Source organism: Thermobia domestica, chromosome 8 (genome assembly GCF_964235325.1).
Source record: "Thermobia domestica chromosome 8, izTheDome1.hap1.1, whole genome shotgun sequence".
In the NCBI taxonomy this organism is placed as follows: Eukaryota; Metazoa; Arthropoda; class Insecta; order Zygentoma; family Lepismatidae; genus Thermobia; species Thermobia domestica.
Genome location: NC_137461.1, coordinates 274,270,481 through 274,291,559, shown reverse-complemented (window position 1 = coordinate 274,291,559; position 21,079 = coordinate 274,270,481). Strand labels below are relative to the sequence as shown.

General features: G+C 36.2%; 2 protein-coding genes across 4 annotated transcripts in view; one reads left to right on the top strand and one right to left on the bottom strand.

Moving 5' to 3' along the window:
- LOC145693640 (uncharacterized) overlaps window positions 1-21,079 on the top strand; it is a 389,003-nt gene that overhangs the window by 180,935 nt on the left and 186,989 nt on the right. The window contains exon 3 of one of the 3 annotated variants that reach the window (XM_081769827.1): window positions 13,129-13,170. The exons of the other annotated variants lie outside the window; for them this stretch is intronic. The gene's annotated coding sequence lies outside the window, so the exon portion shown is untranslated. The remainder of the gene's footprint in view (window positions 1-13,128; window positions 13,171-21,079) is intronic. 3 annotated transcript variants of the gene reach the window in all.
- On the bottom strand, window positions 18,497-20,192 carry LOC145692580 (uncharacterized). Its single transcript, XM_081767892.1, has 3 exons — window positions 20,053-20,192; window positions 19,500-19,716; window positions 18,497-19,069 (listed from the first exon to the last, which is right to left on the bottom strand). The coding sequence occupies exons 1-3, from the start codon at window positions 20,190-20,192 to the stop codon at window positions 18,497-18,499; spliced, it is 930 nt and encodes a 309-aa protein (XP_081624018.1).

The window sequence follows — 21,079 nt, the reverse complement described above, 5'->3', positions numbered from 1 at the left end:
GTGTGTCAAAAGGAACTTTACAACTTTGAAACCTCATATTGATTGATTTATTTAGCTTACAGACATGGTTTTGGTGTCATTTAGTAGCAAAATACATGAAGTTTTTTTTTTTTTTTAACCTTATACCTAAAAAGGCTCAATCCGGCTTCCATTGTTGATGGTGCATACATCCCGTCTGAAGTCTTACTTGCTCTACAACGCCTTCAGACGTACGGGAACGACCTGAAGATTTGTTATGCCCTACCGAACATCCAGTCTCAATAAAACACTTATGCCATTGATAAATAGTAGGTGTACTAAGAAGATCTTTGCAATACTTTGTACGAAAATTACGTTGCACACTTGCCGCAGACTTGGCTCACGCTCGGAACTAGTAAAAGCAGCCATCTTTGCTGCAACTGCCGCTAGCGCTTGCGGTGGCTTGTTTCTGAACTAGTGTACTACTTGAGTCAAAACTCGATGTATTTTGCTTCAAAATGGCACCAACACCACATCTGTAAGATCACTGGTGCAAATCCGGGGAATGTCCCCTCTAATGTTGGAACTGGGGGGACTGTCCGCCAAAAATCCGATTTGAAATGTGTTTTTTGAAGAGAAATTTGATGATTTGTGTCCGATTGCCACACAGGAAAGTGAGATAAAATTGATGTCCCCCCCCCCAGAATAAGCCTCAAATCTGCCCATCTCCCAATGTTGAAAACAATTCTGCTCCCCAGATTCTCCACAGCATTGTTTTTGAACTTCATAAATATTTTGGACATCGCTTAAGACAATGATTATGGGAACGGTTTTTTTGATACACCCTGTTCTATATTTTTTAAACCCTGGCAGTTCTCACCACATTACTCTCCATCTATTTCAACACACACGCGCGCAAATAGATTAGCTTCTTCGTAGTTAAATGGTTAGCGTAGACACCTGTAGCCTGGGAGGCTTGGGTTCGATTTTTTTGTTCGGAACATGGTTACACTCCAAATGACCCGATCAATAGGAGTGATTCTTATACTTCCAAGGAAATACAGGCAGTGTTTCATAAAAACGATAGTCCTATCTTCTCACTCTTGACTGAATTTACCCCCCCCCCACCCCCCACCTTTAAAGCAATGAAAGTGATTGAAAAGCCTAATAGAAAATATACCATAAGACAGGGGCGGATCCAGGGGGGGCGATCGGGGCGACCCCCCCAGAAGAGGAAACTTTCTTATTTTATATATAAAAATAACCCATTCCAAAGTTTGGAGCCCTTAAAAGTAGCAGTATGACAACCCACCGCCCCCCCCAGAAGTCGGTCCTGGATCCGCCCCTACCGTAAGACGAGGTTACTTTGCACATCAGGGGTAACTTTGCACAAAATATGAAAAGAGTTGCTCAGTCCTCTGTCGATAAAACCATGAGCTCTAAAGACAAAGTTTCAATTGTTACTGTAAGATAGAACATCTACCTGTATTTTGGCTATAACGTTGGTGGTTAATATCAGTTCTAATTACCCGGAGGGTTTCTCGTTGTAGAGGTATGGAAAGCAGTCGCTGTAAAGGCCGACAAAATTTGAAACATATCACCTACAAGGATTTCCGCCAAAGTTACGTCAGTTTTGTAGAATACTACTGTGTATAATGAGACTTTGATGTAATAGTTAAAATTGAACTGTGAAAACATAAAAATGTGTATGTTTTAAAGTCATAAAAAAGTAAAACTGGGAGAAGGTGGTTTCACCCTCTAATCGGGGTTATTTTGCACCGGTCCAAAATACCCCTTAGATAGGAAATTATTACTACTGGAACCTCCTGCATTCTAAATTTAGGTAAATTTTCTATTTAGGTAGATGCTGGAATGAATTTCGTGTTGGAAAGTAAATTGTGAACAGTGGCGGATCCAGAAAAAATAGTTTGAGAGGGACTTCACTCAGAAAGGCTTCACTTTTTTTTAGAAATCACTAGACTTTTGGGGGGCTTGAAGCTTATACGATAGGAATGACTAACATTAATTTAAAAAGAAGAAGAAGAAATCATGCAAGTTGGGTGCGCTTGAGCCCGAAAGTCCCAAATCACTTAAATCATCCACTGATTATGATTGGGGTGATATTCTTGTACACAAGGAATAACCCAGACAAATCAGTTCACGGGGATTTTTTTTTTCGTTCTTAAGTTGGCATTTTTGTGGGACAATCAGAATGTGGTTCCTGTGTCGGTACCAGAATATATATATATATATATATATATATATATATATATATATATATATATATATATATATATATATATATATATATATATATATATATATATATATATTACAAATATTGGTAATTCATACTAAGTATTGATACCTGTACCATCATTCTAATATCAATATTTGTAGACTGCATGCAGTTTTGTGTAGGAAGTGAAATGTATAAATACTGAAGGGAAATCAGGGCCGCGGTGGCTCAGTGGTAGAGCGTTCACCTCTGGTGCTTGTGGTCCCCAGTTCGATCGCAGCCCCCGCCAAGTGAACTGTGTGGTGGACAAACACCGTGTGCGTGGGTTTTCTCGGGGTTCTCCCGTGTCCTCCCACTTTCTTCATTCCACCATTTCATTCATTATTCATCATCACCGTGTCCTTTAGCGTAACCGGCATAACCGTGGGACGTAAAACTCCAATATTTCATTTCATTTCATTTTTTGAAGGGAAAACGTTGCACAGAAACGTTATGTTCGTATGTTGAACATACCTTTTTTGTATGTTGTGCAAAATATTCTCACCTATGGTCATACTGAATGTTTACTAATATTCTTGCACAAATGTTTTCCTTATATATCTAGCTATTATATGTTTAAAATACAGTGTTCTAAATCATTACGTTTGTAAGTTACATGCGATTTTCTTTAAAATTTCTTTAATCTGGTGCAAAATAACCCCGTCTTACGGTATATCCTGAAAATCAGCACTTTTCACAAAAGTTATAATCGAAAATTGCTTTATCATCAGTTATCAAATTATGAATACTTTTTATCCCTAATTATTGAAGGATTTCAATCCTAAGTAGGAGGTTAATATCCTAAGCCTGCAAAAAGAAATTACACCAAATTTCAATAAAATCTGATATTACTTCACGAAAATTATCATGCCATAGATAGACATGGTAAATTGAATAGTACAAGTTCGTCTACGTTCGCTTTAGAAATTACTTAAAAACAAGCAGCGCTGACGAAATCGGTTCCAGATACGAAAAAGAAATGTAGGTGGTCTGACAAGTAAAAGTCAACATGAATTTGTATGTCCCATTAGGAGCTATTGCCAAACAACAGGCAAGTGACATTTAACTAGTATCAAGATCCTGGATCTACTGTGTATTTTTAATGTATTCACAGACTGGTTAAGCAGCATTTTGTGACTACCGCTTTTACTCCAGTTTAAGCTTCTTTTTTTGTACTTATTTTCTTCAGCAATTGAATAATAAAATTTATGGTCATTATCTCTCCATTTTGCTTAAGGTGTTTGAAAAGCTTCAAATCACACTGTTGCCAGTTGGAAGAATATAAAAATAAAATATAATTAAAATAAAAACTTACAAACACTGATTATTTAATAACCTTAAATGTAATATGAAGACTTCTTCGTTTTCCGTGGTCACATGGCTAACGTGTGTTTTCTTTCGGCGGAGGGACGAGTTCGGTTTCCGTTAGAACTTCATTTCAGAACTTGATTAGTCTTTCAGATCCAGTGGTTGATCTATCCCGGGGCCGGGGGACCTAGTTCCCCCAGTTTTTTTTTTTAGTGACAAAAATAATTTAATCTATTATTTATATATTTTTGAAAGCTTATAGTAAACTCATACCTCTGAGTTCTGGCTACCCCTACTTTTTAGCTTCTAGATCCGCCCCTGTTTGGATCCTACTTTAAGTAGCAGGCTTTGTTTCATATAGCCTCTGTGCTGGAAAGGGATTTTAAACTCCAATCAATGAAAAAGGGTTCATTCTCTCCAGGGCCATAACTTGTTGGGGCAGGAGGGGGCAACTACCCCTCCAGGAAAGCTCCCCGCCGGTCGAGGGGGGGGGGTACTTTAAGAAAAAATTGTCTTACTTCATGTATTACGATACGAACATGAAATTATAAATGAAGCATCAAACAGGTTCACTATATTACATAAACAAAACAGCAGACAAAAGGTAAATAAAATAAAAATAAGTCTATGGCCCATTTCAGTAAAAAGTGTCTACTATTAAGGGCCCTAGAAATAATATTTATTCGTATGGCTTTGAGATTTGTCAATATTGTTCCCTTAATTAATTTACCATATATGGAACGGACCCAGGAGCGTAACTAACGGCCCCGCAGACCTTGCCGTGCGGGAGGGCCCACAAAGAGTAAGAGAAAAATGGAGAGAAGGGGCCTATTTTCGAATTTTGCGGGTGACCCAAAACAACTTTACCTAGGGGGTCCAAATATTAATGCTTGCCCCCCAGAAAAATAGTAAGTTAGCTGATTCTCTCCTAGTCTAGTGATTTTGATGTACGAGGTCCTCGGTTTCGATTCCTCGTTGAATAGGTACGAACCCATCACTGTGGTTCAAGCCCCACTTTAAACTGTAGGCCTCAATACTGATAAAAGAGAAATATCGTAAACAGAGACTGATCATTCAATAGAAATTACTGAAGGAAGTCGGTTAGTGAATATATTTATATACTGTCCCAATATTCGCCTGATGCAACTGAGAAAGGACTGCAAAAAGATAGACAGCATTCTAATATTAAACTTTTGTATCTGTCTATTGGAGTAATGAATAAAATGGCGGAATAAAGAAAGTGGGAGGAAAAGGGAAAACTCCGAGAAATCTCACGCACTTGGTGTTTGTCCACCACAAAGCCCACTCGGCGCGAGCTGGAATTGAACCAGGAATCCCATTCACCGGAGGTAAGCGCTCTACCACTGAGCTACTGCAGCCTTGTATACGATTTTTCGAATCTATAATATTTTTCAGTTTAAAGTAAGTGAACATCCTCAAGCAAAGTACAATCAGAAAAAAAATATGAGAATTTGTGTTTTTAAAGATCTAAGTAGAGAGTCTTGGAAATGATTCAAAGCGTTATTAATTTCTGTAGCGTAGATAGTAAAGGACAGTAAAATTTAAGATAAACTGAAGAATTTCGGAGTGAGGATGCACTAGTACATCGCGACCACAATGTTTATCTTAGCATTGTACAGTCTTTTTTTTTTTTTTTAATTCACCTTCCCACATGCCTTTGAAAAGCAATGTACAGGCACGTAAAGTTGTAACTAAATCAATCGAATTTGGTCTTTCTTTGGCCACTCCCAATCAAGATCTTTAAATAAACCATAAATCAATCAAGATCAAAATATTAGAATTTCTTATCTATTCGAAAATGGCCATCTAAGGCAAAGCGGATGGCCAAGATTTTTTAAAAATGACTGTACTTTATTCGTTTTAATTATATTGTAGGGCTTATCTAAAACGATGTATAATAGTTACGGCATACGGTATTATAAGAGCTGTCAGTAAATTAGATTGAACTCAACTTTTCTTTTCGGGACCAAGGCTACACGAAATGAATGAATTCTTTGAGTTTAACGTCCCACGTTTATGCCCGTTTGGTTAAGCAAGACGATAATTAAAGCAAGTGAATGATGATAAAAGAATTGGTGGAATGATAATGTGGAAGAAAAGGGAATATCCCGTAAAAACACACGGACACGATGTTGACTACCCTGGCCGGGGATCGAATCAGGAACCTACGCACCAGAGGTAAACGCTCTGCCATCGAGTCACCGTATCGCGCACCTCCCAAAACTACACGAGACAGGACCTACTATTTAAAGTGGGAACCAAACAGTGACGATGTCAACTTTAATTTCTAGGGGGAGACAAATGACGAAAAGATAATTTTTTGGGAGGGGGCGAAAATATAATAGGTTTATATTATTTGGTCAACTTTAATATAAACATGTCCGAGGGCAGATGACGTCACCAAGGTTGCCGTCCCCTTTTGCCTCTCGTCTAGCGTCATCACTGCATCAGTGTTTGTAGTTTGAGAAATTTCCCTAATGTAGGGAAATTTCGTAGCCAAATTTAGCAAAAAGGGATTTTTCGATAAAACGTGAAAATCCAGGGAAATTCTTACGCTAACTGATTGACTAACGTAAACGCTTAGACTTTTCTTTGTTCTTCATAAATAAACCAAGACAATAGCATGTGTGTGTGTCTGTTCAAAGTAGAATAATCGGCACCTGTTAGTGGCTGGGTGTATTTGTGTATGAAATGAAATTAAATCGTTTTATGTCCCTCAGTTATGCCGGCTAGGCTAAAGGAAACGGTAATGATAAGAAATGAATGAAATGGTGGAGTGAAGAAAGTGGGAGAAATCGAAAAAAACACGAGAAAACCCACGCAAATAGTGTTTTTCCACCACAAAGCTCACATGGCGCAAGCTGGAACCCCATGCACCAGAGGTGAACGCTCTACCACTGAGCCATCGTGGCCTCTGTTAAAAAATGAAGAAAAGAATCAAAAATAGAACCAAAAAGCGAATTAATAAAACAAATGTGGTCGCCACTTCTTTTAGTATCGCTAAATTGATCTTATCGCATAATTTCTGTTATAGGAATTGGACACACAACGAACTAGGGAAAATTTGGTAAAAAAAGGAAACATTTTGTGTCAGTCGAGGAAAATTTTCTTAAGCAAACATCCAAATTACTACTCAGATTTGTATCCAAAACAAATGTTCTGTGAGCATCGCACGCAATTAGTTAGTCGGTCACTAGTCATCTATAGTACGTAGAAAGTGAATTAAACTGTTATCATTGATTCAATTGTGGCAGAGGCGCAATTAACGTCTTAAACCCTCTCCTACTTTCAGATGAAAAGTGTGAAGGTCGAATCACCTATAAAATAGACGGTGTTACCCTTGGCTCTCCTCCCAATAGAGAACAATAAGAAAAAGGACAAACAACATATTCGTTCACAAATTATACAAGTGTTGTCGGTGTCTTCTGTATAAATCAGGAAATCGACAGCTGAACAAGAATTATTAAACAACCTACATAACACTACCAGCCTACATACATATGTGTTGTAGTCATGCATTCTTTATTCGAACTTACTTTGAAAGTATGCATTATTTCTGACGTATGAGTAAGGTCCATGAGACCTACTTTAATACGTACTGTATTATAACTTCTGTTGCTTCCAGAGAGAGAGAGAGACAGAGCCACACCCATCACAACTAAAACAGTGAAACACTACAGTTTGTAGTGGTTTTGATTTCGTGTATACAATTGGATTGGTCAGTGACGTATCGATGATAGGGAGGGTTGGGGGTTGTAATCCAGAGGGTGCGCTTCTAGACCAAGGGCTTGGACCCTTGATCATTGGTAAATTTCGGCCAACCTCCCCAAATGTTCGAGTTTCCCCTTCCCAAATAATCTCATAGGCGTATCCCCCACCCTAAAACTCACCTGTGGATACTCCTGTTGTAATTCCTCTCATTGATTTTTTCATACAGAGTGGCCCAAAAGTAGGTATACATCCCAGCATTAGTCAAGTATAACGTTCTAGTTTATGGGTTTCTTTGCTTCTGCTGTTTCGAGCTTAAGGTATAAGTAAAAATACATTAAGAACAAATAATAAGGAAACTAGCTCTACCTGTTTGATAATAATGAATGATATGAAATACAGTGACCGGATCAGTACGGGACTGTATACCTACTTTTGGGCCACCCTGTATATTGTTGAAACAGAAAGGTATTTAGTTTTCTTAAATCTTGGAGCTGCAACAATATAAACATAAAAGGAGGGTTAAGTTATACGTATAATGATACATCACTTCTAAATGTTCAAAAGATGTGCTTTTTTTTTAAAAAAAAAATGGAGTTTAGCATTTTTCCAGCATCGAGGCCATATGACCCAAGGACCTACAGTTTAACTTGGGATTCAAGCCACATGAGCTTTCACCGGTAATCCAACCCGGACTTCCCGTGCCGAAAACACTTAACGCTAATCATATAGAAACGAGAGAACTCGTTCTGAACATCCAAATGGGCACAGATATGAAGGACAAGGAGATGAAGGGATATTTTATTGAAATTAAATACCTAGGTATAATCATAAGTCATTTATATCGATAAGAATGTTCATCTAATCGTGCAAAGTTAACCGAAACTGGGAGAAAATGTATAAAGAATTGCTTTATGTTGCACCATAATTGCATTGGACTTAAGACCAGTGTGAGATCACCAATTGTAATATATAGATACATTTGCAGAGTTTCCCAGAGGAGGAGGGGTATATTGTGGCGGACACTGACAAGAACTTATAAGCGGAGGAGGGGTCAAAAGAAGAAATACTTTATTATTTTGGTGTAAAGAAGGAAAAAACACAATCAAACCGAGGCATTCCATTCAAATGGGCAAATAGTGAGGAGACGGAATATCGGGATCGTCTGTTTGGAATCTGAACATCAGGGAATGGGTTTTGGTTTGATTTGATTTTGAGTTTAGCACCTCTTTCAGCAACGAGGCTATATGAGACTTGGACCTACTGATTAACGTGGAATCCGAACCACATGAGCTCCTGCCAAGAATCGAACTCATACCTTCCACTGAGGGAATGGTAGGGAATGCATGTTTATATGAAGAAAATAAAATGAAATATTTCAGTTTAACATCCCACGTTTATGCCCGTTAGGTTACGAGAGGCAATGATTACAGAAGTGAATGATTATTGAGGAACTCCTGGAATGAGAAACTGGGAGGAAACGCCACCAAAAACGTAGTTCGTCGAGAATCGAGCCAGGGGTCTTACGCACCAGAGATAAGAGCTTTACCTCTGATCCATCCTGTCCCCATTTTATGTGAAGAGGGACACTGTTAAAGAAAATGAACATGTATTCTATCAAACTTATTATTATTATTATTATTATTATTATTATTATTATTATTATTATTATTATTATTATTATTATTATTATTATTATTATTATTATTATTATGTTAACATTAAACTAAAAGAATCTTCAACATTTTCCCACGCAGCCTTATGTAGCTACAATCCACACTTGGATTGAATTTTTCACGCCTTGAATACATTTGGTGTGTTAGGTATTCAGAGGGCATTGCTCATATGTCAAAGAAGGTGTGGTGTTTGATGGGCATGTTTTGTCCTTAACTACAAGGGCACAGTGGAATGTGAATAAGATGACTTTTCAAACTATGTGAGTACTCTCCGTTGGGAAGTGTGAACCGTGGGTGTATTTACAGCATCATTCTTGGTTAACTTGATTTTTTTAAAAAAAATCGATCGTTCGATCTGTTCATTTTCTTCAATATTTCTGTTGATTTTATTCAATTTTCTTCAATAAAGGAGTTCGCTTTACCAAAGTTTTTCTTATACAGGGTGTTTCAAAGCAACACCGACAACGTTTGGAAGGTGATTCCTGACACCAAGATAAGACGAAAAGGATAGACCAACCTGGGTGCACAAATGCTTCCTTTCGGAGTTATAGGCTGCCGAAAACATGAAAAAAATGAAGTTTAAAAGTCCATATCTCCAATACTATTTGAGCTACCGTAGTCGGGTCAAGACTTCACTTAGGAACTACTATGTGCCCTATCCAAATATCCATGTTTCAGAATCATGCGGAACTTTTCGCAACAATTTTTATAGAGGTAGCTGGTGAGTACTTCAAATTATATGTCCGTAGCCAAACTGCCTCTTAAATAATTGTTGCGTGAGTACCTTAGGATTCTGAAATATGTATTTTTGGGTTGAGCACATATTAGTTCCTAAGTGAAGTCTTGACCCGACTACGGTAGGTCTCATAGTTTTGGAGCTATGAACCTTTAAAGTTTATTTTTAATTTACTTTTGACATTTCATTTGTAATTTGACATTTCATTCCTCCTTGGAAAAAAAAAATATAACATTTAAACAAAACCTGTACCGACCTTGAGTTGATAAGGTACTACAAGTACATGGAAGCAATTGAAGCACATAGCTTAGAATATGACGCCATACGACCTTCAGAAAATTCTTTGTTATTTACGTTTGTCTTTCATTTTCAACGATGGATTTCTTTACGCTGATGAAGTTACTCACAACTGATAATGTTTGCAATCAGGACCGTTGTTAGCGAGGGGTTAGAGCGGGCAGTGAACTCCCTAAATAATAATAATAATAATAGTAATAATAATAATAATAATAATAATAATAATAATAATAATAATAATAATAATAATAATAATTATTATTATTATTATTATTATTATTATTATTATTATTATTATTATTATTATTATTATTATTATTATTATTATTATTATTATTATTATTATTATTATTATTATTATTATTATTATTTTGTTCCCTTAAAACAGAACAACGAAGATAATTTTTAAAATGGCTCAAAACCAAATATGCAATTTTATTTAACAAACTAAATTCAGTTTAGCGAATTTTTTTACTTATATCTGCATAAAATGATAGCAAAATATCTCCCATGTGGCATTTCCCATTTCAAGAATTTCAAACCCAAATACCCTGTTTGCATCATGATAAGAATTCAAAGCGCGGGAGAGCTCCTTCGTGGCTAAGCGGTTAGCGTACGCGCCTTTGGCGTGGGAGACCCGGGTTCGATTCCCGGCGGGAGCTCATGTGGTTCGGATTCCACGTTAATCAGTAGGTCCACGTCTCATATAGCCTCGCTGCTGAACGGGACGTAAAACTCAAAATCACCTCACCTCACCTCAAAGCGCGGGACCAGGCGTAATTCCAAAGAATGGTGTCACCGAAGTCCACAACATTCATTACGAACATAAACTGTTGAGCCTAATTTACCTTGGAAGGTGGCAAAGTAGGTACAAACTGTGAATCAAATGTAGAAAATTATCGTGTAGTTTTTTCGGCTAAAGATTGTATATAATATAATAATGTTTAAAAATAATAAAGGAAAGAATACTTTAATTTTAATGGTTAAGAAGCAAAATAAATCGTAAACCAACTTGTATTAGTTATAAAAAATGAAGAAAATGAAACTACGGTTTCAATTGTAAATTCGATTTAGGATTTAGGACTTAGATATCTGGGTTTTCTGTATCTTTAGCCCGTCCCGTATGAGGGATGGCGTACCTCGGCAATCACATTATCAGGCAAAAAAGAAGGAAGATAGGATTGGGGAAGGAAGAAAGCGGCCTGGGATCTATAACTTAGGTATCATCCCGGCATTTGCATGGTGAGAATGAGAAAAACTCAGGAAAACCTCATTCAGGATGGCTGGCCTGAAAAAGCTTTTAGACTTTTTTTCGACCGAGTGTCCCCACCGGGAATCGAACCCGAGAGCGAATTATAAACTCAAGTATAAGCACGTAGAATTATTTTCTTATAAGGGTTGTTACATGTTGATAAATAAATCATTTTGCACTCAGTATTTATATTTATTACTACCATTTCTGCACATTAATGAAATGATACAAACACACACACACACACACCTAAATACATACCTACATTTTTAAAGTCCCAACAGAACGGCGTAAGGACGTGGGACATTTTCTCCAAAAACGGGGGTAATTCTCAATCCAGTAAAACAATGGCATCTATCTTCCATTGTTCGTTTGACTGTGTAGCATCCCCACATCTGCTTCTTCGCAACTCTGATCAGGTTTTTCAATCTTCATTTCAGGGGAAACCAATTCTTAGGACTTCGAGTTATTCCTGGCATGCATCTTTCCAATGTCGTTTTTGTAAATATTAATATCTGAGTTGTTCGTGGTTTCACGGTTCACGTTTCACATCTATATAGAAACATAGTAAAATGCATTTATTATATATTAGCAGAATACCCGTTCCTCGCACGGGGAGAATACGATTCATTTCGGACATAAAGGACTGAATTTAGATTTAAAACGCATCGGAAATGTCACTGTTCATCTCAGCGACCCCGAAAACTATGAATTCGGCACTTATATCTATTATTTTCTATCACTTTTTTTTTTATATATATCTTCCCCCTCCACAGGTTGCGGAGCTGAATTTGGAAGATCAAGAGCGTTACCATTCATTTCAGTGACCTTAAAATCTATGGATTCGACACTAATATTGCTAATTTTCGATCACTTTTTTATATCTTCCTTTCCCCCTCCCCTAAGTTGCGCTGTAAAAGTGAAATGAGAAAAAGCATCCCAGGCCAGAACCTCGTCTATGTTGCAAATTTAATTGAGTTCAGTCGGGACGTACGCAGGGTATGGGTCCTGGGGACCGGACCCCCCGAAATTTCGACTTTTGTGTAAATTTAGCCTTATTTTAGGGGCGATTTTAGGAATTTTAATATAAAATACCCTCATATTGAGTTTGGACCCCCCCCCGAAATAAATTCCTGCGTACGCTACTGGTAGGGTGGTTTAAGAGATATGAAGTCACAAACATAGTCATATATATTTTTTAAGGCAGATATATTGAATAGCACACAAAAGTATAAACCTAATTAGTGAAACAAGAACTAATTGTGTTATTTGCGTCACTTGCTGTACTAACTATTCATTTTAAAAAAAAAAAAAGCTAATGTATGTTTATTCTCATAATAGCAAAAAGTAAATTCTCTTCGTATTAATTTTAATTTTCCGTTGAAAGCGAAAGTTTTTATTTTTGTAAAATTCATACAGTTATACTGTTTACACATTTTCCTTTTTCTCCCTATGCAACTAGTCGCTGTTCAATAGAAAAATGATCCGTTTCTGTTTGTTAGCTAAGTATGCAATTAGTTGCGACAAGTAATAGTTAGATCTATAGCTTTGGTTGTAGTTCCGACCTTGCTCCTGGCCAACGATTACGTTTAGTTTTCGTTATGTAGAAATAATACTTTTTCCTCAATTCTAGTAGCTGTGGTAATTCTTATAGTAAAATTAGCTTGAATGACAATAAACACTATAATTTACCTAAAAACAAGAAGCTGTCTTTAATTACTGGAATTTAAGAACAAAACAATAAATTATGCTAAACACACTCAAGGGCGGTATACTGAACCGAAAGTTTTGTATTTTCTTCCGTTTGTCGCTATTTTTATTGCTATTTGTAAAAGAAATAACTTAAGCACATAATACAGTAATTAATTGTTATATTTTTTTTTTCCTGTTACAGGTAAGAATCTGCTGACAGGATTACTGGTTCCCATCTGTATGAGTAAGTAGGCCTACTTCCAGTTGCCTCGAAATTTTGATCCACAATGATTTTGAATATCTACCGCGAAACGAAAACATCAATTCGTTACGTAATGCTATAATGAAAGATGTATAATCAATGTACCTCTTAATTAACTTTTATATTCTTTGAAGAGAGGGCGTTACCATCTCGGAAGTTTCAAAGTCGAAAATGAATAAAGAAAAAAAATAATATGCATTGTGATTCGTTAATGGAATTATCTGGAACAACTTGTAATTAACATCCTTTGGGCTGTTCTCATATTAAAACTCCTCCCTCCATTTCTTGAATTTCCCTTTCACTTATCACTGAAAAGTGGGCGTAACCTTCTCCGAATTATTAGGAAAGGCTTAATTAAGTCACTCCCTCCGTACATTGGGTTTCATGAGAATCTGTACTGTTGTGCTTCAATAATATTTTACATGCGTAGTCCCTGGTTTTATTACCAGTGTGGTACTACAGTATTTTTTTTTTTTTTGCAAAATGTATACCCAATATTGTGAGGTGATTGACTAACCATTTGAATGAATTATGTTGTAGCCAACTCCGATGTTTTCCATGGGAGGATTATTTTTCTTGGTACTTTTAAACTAATGAACAACAAACTCTAAAACTTTATACCATGCAGATATCGGGCCGGGAGACATTATTTAATATACTCTTTGATACCCCAAGGTTAACAGTGTTGCCAACCGAATATAAAGTTGTATTTTTTTTTCAAATGTCACTATGTCAGATATTATCATATATTTCAAATATACATGTAAAAGGAAAACATACGGCACTTGTTACAAATTAAGGACGTTATCACAAACGTTGAACAACAACCAAATTTTGAAGCATTGTGCAACCAGTGACAAATTTTTTTTCCGTTTGATAAAATTATTTTTGTACATAACTTCAGAATGGAATAACAGTTTGGAGTAGTTTTCAGTAAATTAAAAAGAATGTATTTTTCTGTACATTTCAGCCATAGCACCGTTACTCCCAAAATAAATTTTATCAAACAAAGAACTTTTGTCTCTGACTGTACAACGCAAGTGGGACGGTCGGGGTAACACACATCTGAAGTACTAAAATGTCGAATACTACCGACATCATATGACGTATTTCGAACAAGGATATATAAAGTTGCAAGGAATTGAAAATTTGATTTTTTTCCAAAGGACTTGATTTAAAAAAACATGTTTAGATGCGCATCGCATCGAATTTTATTCATAGTTTTTCAACTGACATAAAGATCAAGTTTTTCGAAATAAATGCTTAAAAAAAATGCAATCCCTTGCTACTTTGTTCGTATTCATTCGAAACCCATATTATACACTAAAGTACTTTGAATGTGCATTGCCCCGCCTGTTTTATATGCGTTATCACTACCATAGATATCACCAAGGTTTGGATGTTTGTGATACTGTGAGCGTCGTTAGTTTGCAACACTGCAACGCAAGTATGGTACTGTATGTTTTCCTTTTGTATGGGGAAATTTGAAATATGTAATAATCTGACACTAGTGCCATTTGATAAAAAAAAATACCATTTTATGTTGAGATAGCAACACTGTTAGCCTTGTATGTTAGCGACACTGTTAGTACCACAGAGTATGCCAAACAATATCCCCCCCCCCACCTGCCGATATTTGCATGGTACAAAATCTCAATGTTTTGTACCTATTAGTTTAAAAGTTACAGTAACATATCAGGATAAATGATCCACCTTATATATATGGTGTATCGAACGGCACTTTACAAATTTGAAAACTTATATTGATTTATTTGTTTAGCTTACAGACGTGGTTTTGGTGTCATTTTGTAGCAAAATATATATTTTTTTAAACCTTATACCTGAAGAGGTTCAATGTGGCTTCTATTGGTGATGAAGCACATATCCCACCTGAAGTCGATTTCTTTCCAAACCCGCTGCAGCACGTACGAGGACGACCTGATTATTTGTTGCCTTACCAAACATCCAGTTTCAATAAAACACTTATACCACTGATAAATAGTAGACCTGATGATTTGTTGTCTTACCAAACATCCAGTTTCAATAAAACACTTATACCACTGATAAATAGTAGACCTGATGATTTGTTGTCTTACCAAACATCCAGTTTCAATAAAACACTTATACCACTGATAAATAGTAGACCTGATGATTTGTTGTCTTACCAAACATCCAGTTTCAATAAAACACTTATACCACTGATAAATAGTAGACCTGATGATTTGTTATCTTACCAAACATCCAGTTTCAATAAAACACTTATACCACTGATAAATAGTAGACCTGATGATTTCTTGTCTTACCAAACATCCAGTTTCAATAAAACACTTATACCACTGATAAATAGTAGATCTGATGATTTGTTGTCTTACCAAACATCCAGTTTCGATAAAACACTTATACCACTGATAAATAGTAGACATACTGGGAAGATCTTTACAATACTTTGTACGAAAATTGCACAGTTGTCGCAGACTTGGATTCTTCAAACCAAAACACACAACTAACACGCTCGGGACCAGTAAAGGCAGCCATTTTTTTCTACAACTGTCGCTAGCGCTTGCGGTGGCTTGTTTCTGAACTAGTGTACTACTTGAGTCAAAATTTGATTTGTACTTGAGTATTTTGCTACAAAATGACACAAAAACAATGTCTGTAAGATAGATGAAAAAATGAATATGAGTTTTCAAAATTGCAAAATCCTTTTTGATACACCCTGTATATATAATAACAATAAGCAGTGGCGTATTTAGGGGTTGGCTATGGGTCTCAAGCCCCTGGAAATAAATTTGTATATGCAAAACTTCATTAAAATTTGTGGGCTTCCAAAAGGAAAAATACAAGTGCTTTTTCACGTGTTGTGCATAGCCTCCCCCCCCCCCTCCGAAACAAAATCCTAAATACGCCACTGGCGAAAGTAACGCCAAGAAGTTTGAAGTTTGGTTTTCTATTGTTTACCACAAGAGCTTTAAACTTAGGCAAAGCAAGAGGATAGGCTTCCTACTGAAATATTACAATTTGTCCAGTGTTATTGTTTATGATTATTAAGATTTGTATCAGTTTACGAGAAGGTATCAAAAAATTTAGATACTACACAGCTATAGACTACGTATTTACTTGATTTAAGTTTTGGCAATCAATATTCCTACCAAAATTATCCAAGAAGAGATCAATACTAATGTGCTTAAAGGGCTGTTGTTCAACAAATGATTTTTTTTTTATTTTTTTCGTCCAACGTTCATGCCCTGTAGCCTAAACAAAACGAATGATTAAGTCTTCATCCCGGCGAAATTAAAGGTTCATTCCCGTTGTGCCTACTTCCCGTTCTGCCTACAGACCCTCCAGCACTTTAAAGAAAATATTTTTAATTATCTTATCTCTAGGCAGAACGGTAATTCCCGTTGTGCCTACTTCCCGTTGTGCCTACTCTTTCGAGACGGGGAATTATGTGCAGAGAGGAATTTTTGTAGGGAATATTTCTTTAGTATTTCTAAAAGCTTCTGTAAAAACAACCACCACCTCTACAAGTTTCATCATACATGGAAAATTGGTTGACTCAGTTGCAAGAATGTTAGACATTGTATGTGAAACAAACATTAAAAAAAAAAAAAAAAAGATCTAATATGAAGCAATTTCAGAACAAAATTTTATTTGGGTTTCCAGTAGTTTACCTCCAGCATGCTAAGACTTGCAGTACTAAAAAATGCCACAGTTCACATCCCCAAGACATGTCTGGCCAACTATTAAACAAACAACGCAAGAGGATGCATAAGGCGGCCTTTAAAAAGAGTGTTTGTCTCCATCATATCTCTTTCCTCGAATTGATTGATTCAGTTGTAGGGATGCGCACGAGACAAGATTTGAGACTGTCTCGTCTCGAAAATGTGCTGTAAAAGTGATGTCTCGACTCGAAAAATATATATTTTTCTATTGGAAGAGCTGTGTCTCGACTCGAATTTTGTCAGCAAAATTCTGTCTCGACTCGACTCGAGCGCATCCCTATTCAGTTGCCAGTAACCCGTTTGACATTGTATCTGAAACGAACACGAAACAGACTTACTTCGGGCTAATATCAATTCATTTCACAACCGAATTTTAATCGGTTTTCCAGTAGTTTATCTCCAGCATACTAAGGCTTGCAGTACTAAAAAGTGCCACAATTCACATCCTCAAGACATGTTCGGCCATACATTAAACAAACAATGCAAGAGGATGCATAAGGCGGCCCTTTTGCAAAAAAAGAGCCTTTGTCTTTTACATCACTGCTCCTTCTTTGGCATTACCTTAACAGGTAATTTGTCTTCTAACACGATTCTATACTACATGCAATGTTACATATACTTATATTGTCAATGTAAATACTACATATCGTCAATGTTAATACCATATATCGTTAATATAGCCAATATATTTAAAACATCTCACCATCACTGTTCTAAATGCAAACAGTATGCAACTGCATCTGTGTAAGCCACCAAGTCTATTACATGTGATTCCAGACGTGCCTTCAATGATTTTATTTTTTGTTCAATTCGCTTATATTTCAGCTTTGGTTCCTTCGGCTTTTTTCCTACCTCCAACATCAGCATACAAGCTTCATTCTCACTCTGTTCTTGCTGCAACAGCTGTACAAATGTAAAAATATTTGGATGTTCTCTTGTCAGTTTTCTGTTTAATTTAGAGTGCCAGCCCTCTACAACATTATTTGTTCTTCCCTCAACATTATCATATTGGTTCCATATATCTCTGGAAAAGAGAGAAACATTAATTACATAAAACAAATCAAAGCTTGACAATAGACATTCAACAACGATTGGAAGTTGCATGTTAACGTCTGTCGTAGATAACGTTAAGGATAACGTCTGTTGTTTGTTGTTAGTAACACGGTAAATTTATAAGTATTCAGTTTTGTAATCATTACACTAGTATAGAGTTAATTTCAGATCTCTGGTATGAGCAGATTAAAATTTCGTATTGGCATGCAGATCTCAGAAATGATTTTTTATGGAATGAGAATAATAATTACGCTTACCACACTCCATTAAAGACACTATGCACCATTTCATATCCAGACACTTCTGAGCTCACAATTGTAGAACACATAGGCAATACAACAATGACAAACGAAACTAATGGAAAAACATAAAGGACTAAAATGACCGAATGAGTAGGCCTATATATGAAATACTAATCACTGCTAACGTAGATTTCGTTTCCCAAACGAAAACCACATATATTTGAAAAAAAAAATCAAACGAAAAACAGATAGTGAAATAGCGTAGAAAATAAGGTAACTACTATATCGTACTTACTTTGTGAAAATGGCGTCTGCATCGTCCAGCCATGTTTCGACTAAATAGTCATGAAACTTCTCTGCGTTTTGTACTTCCGGGGCATTTTCCTGGAGATGCAGGAACATGTCACCCACTTGCTCCACTGGCACAAGTGGTAGTGCAGCAGCACGTCTTATCCACTTCCTGACCTCTTTGTCTTCTTCATAAAAAGTGGACAACCCCAATGACTGAACTTTCCTCCATAAACATTGGGTGTAATGGAAGAAACACCCACGAATGGCTGCATCCGGAAAAACACCAGTAACGGCATTGATTACCGCTCTTTCAAAGTCTATAATCACTGTAGTAGGATTAAAGGAAAGACCATTTGCAGAAGCCGCATCTTTAATGAGAAGCAGCATCCTACGATAGTCTTCCTCTTTCTTAGAAGGCAATAAACAAAATAGAAACGGAAAAGTCTGCCCCAAATATGTCCCATGTATGGTGTACAGCTGCTGATATATACGGGGAGCTGCTTTAAAAGTACCATCCATCCAAACTGTCTTTGTGGTTGAAAGCTTCCGTAAATTTCCGGTTGTCCCAAAGACCTGCAGAATATAATATTAATATTTAGCTCCCCTAATATATTGATAATTATTAGTGTATTAGCTAATTAACATATTAACAAACTTATTAAATTCAAACAAAATATATATTTAATATTGAATTTTCAGACATGCTGCAAGCTTGAAGTGTGATGACCAGCATACTTAATTCTAGCTAAAAATTTAAGGATGCATACTTGAATGTTAAAGTTATCTAAAGCTCGTGCCCAGAATATAATACAATTGAAATCCCTTATTTGAATCAGTTAATTGTATTAGTACACCTCTGGCTCCAAAACTAAACTTTGAGGATCCTATTAAGTAAATTCAAACTAGATGATATTAATTAATGTCTGTAAACTTAACACTGCTAACATTAAGTACTTTACGAAAGTTATTGTAATTAAAATTGAATAATAATAAATTCAGTTACCAATAATCGATCAGAATCAACACCATCATCAATTAAGAGAAATTCCTCTCCTGTTAATGTCTGTCTCCACCTGCCCTCTAACCTAATACAATTTCTTGTTGTGGGAAGTTCAGGCCTTTCTGCGCTTCTACAGTTATACAGGGTATGTTTAATTCCCTCAAATGTTGGCAAAGCGGCTGCAACCTCTTCCTGTATCCCTTCCTTTGCAATCACTTCTCTGAAGATAGAAACAAATGAAATAAATAAAAAAAATACATGAATAGTTTCGTTAAAATTTACCTGCAAAATACATTCATCTGACTAGTGCAATAACCTTGAAGTCAAAACTTGTAAACTGAGATTATTTGTACTGCTAACTTGAACTTGTATCACACGACTAGCGAGATACTAGGCCACTACCTTCAAGAAACTGACTTCAGTTTACCCAGATCAACTATTTGGTGTCTCTTAACGTAATGTTAAAAAACGAAAGAAAAAAGTAGTTAATTTTTAACTAGAAGATAGAACTAACCAATAAAATAACTACTCATTTAAAAAGAAAATTTAGTCTTACCTGTAAACTTTTGGAACTGCATCTACAGGATTCTCGGACACTTTACACTTCATCCTGTCTATTAAGCATCTTGCTTCAATTTTGCTCCTTTCTGTTTCATGAGAGTGTACTCCACTCTTTGATAAAACATCGTCACCCATAACAACAATTGTCGCTTTGCACCCACGTGTACATTTCCAATATGTCTTTTCTTTACTACGTCTATTAATCCGGTATAAGAACCCTTCGTACGCGAGCACTTTCCCCCCGTATTTCGTTGCATTCTGTTGCATTCTGTCGTTATGCATCCTGTTGCATTAGCCCTATTTGTTTAATATATGGCCATCAAACATGTCTTAAGGATGTGAACTGTGGCACATTTTACGTACTATGAGTCGTAGCACGTTGGAGATGAAATACTGGAAAACCGAATAAATTTTTTTTGTGAAATGACTTGATATTAGACCGAAATAAGTTTATTTTCTTGTAACTGAATCAATTAATTTTCCATTTCTCTGTAAGTATTAAAAAAAACACATCTCTACTAAAGTAGACGTGAATAACGCTGCTAATAACAAAACTGTACCTAGTCATTTTTTCTGAGAAGAGCAAGTAAGATAACATTTAAAATATATGATGAAATTTAAAGGAATAGTTATTCTTCTTACAGAATCTATTAGAATTACTAAAGAAAAAATCCCTAGAAAAGATCCCTCCCTGCACAGAATTCCCCGTCTCGAAAGAGTAGGCAGAACGGGAAGTAGGCACAACGGGAATTACCGTTCTGCCTACAGATAAGATCATTAAAAATATTTTCTACAAAGTGCTGGAGGGCCTGTAGGCATAACGGGAAGTAGGCACAACGGGAAGACACCAAATTAAAATACCGCTAATTTTACAGTAATTATGTGATATCTTCAAATAGATAAAAGATAATTGAAATATGGAACAAGAGCGCCCTAGACAATATTATTTTGCATGAGGTACCGTTGTCACAAGTCACCTAGTGGCTTTCCGTTTTCAGCTGTTTAGAAACGCGAAAATAAAT

Bases quoted from the DNA above. Each gene is read 5' to 3' on its own strand.
- LOC145692580 (XM_081767892.1), bottom strand. From the start codon at position 20,192: ATGGGTGACGATGTTTTATCAAAGAGTGGAGTACACTCTCATGAAACA. The intron at 19,717-20,052 runs GTAAGACTAAAT...TTCTATCTTCAG, and splicing joins GCAGTTCCAAAAGTTTACAG to AGAAGTGATTGCAAAGGAAG. The intron at 19,070-19,499 runs GTAACTGAATTT...TATATTCTGCAG, and splicing joins TTGATTCTGATCGATTATTG to GTCTTTGGGACAACCGGAAA.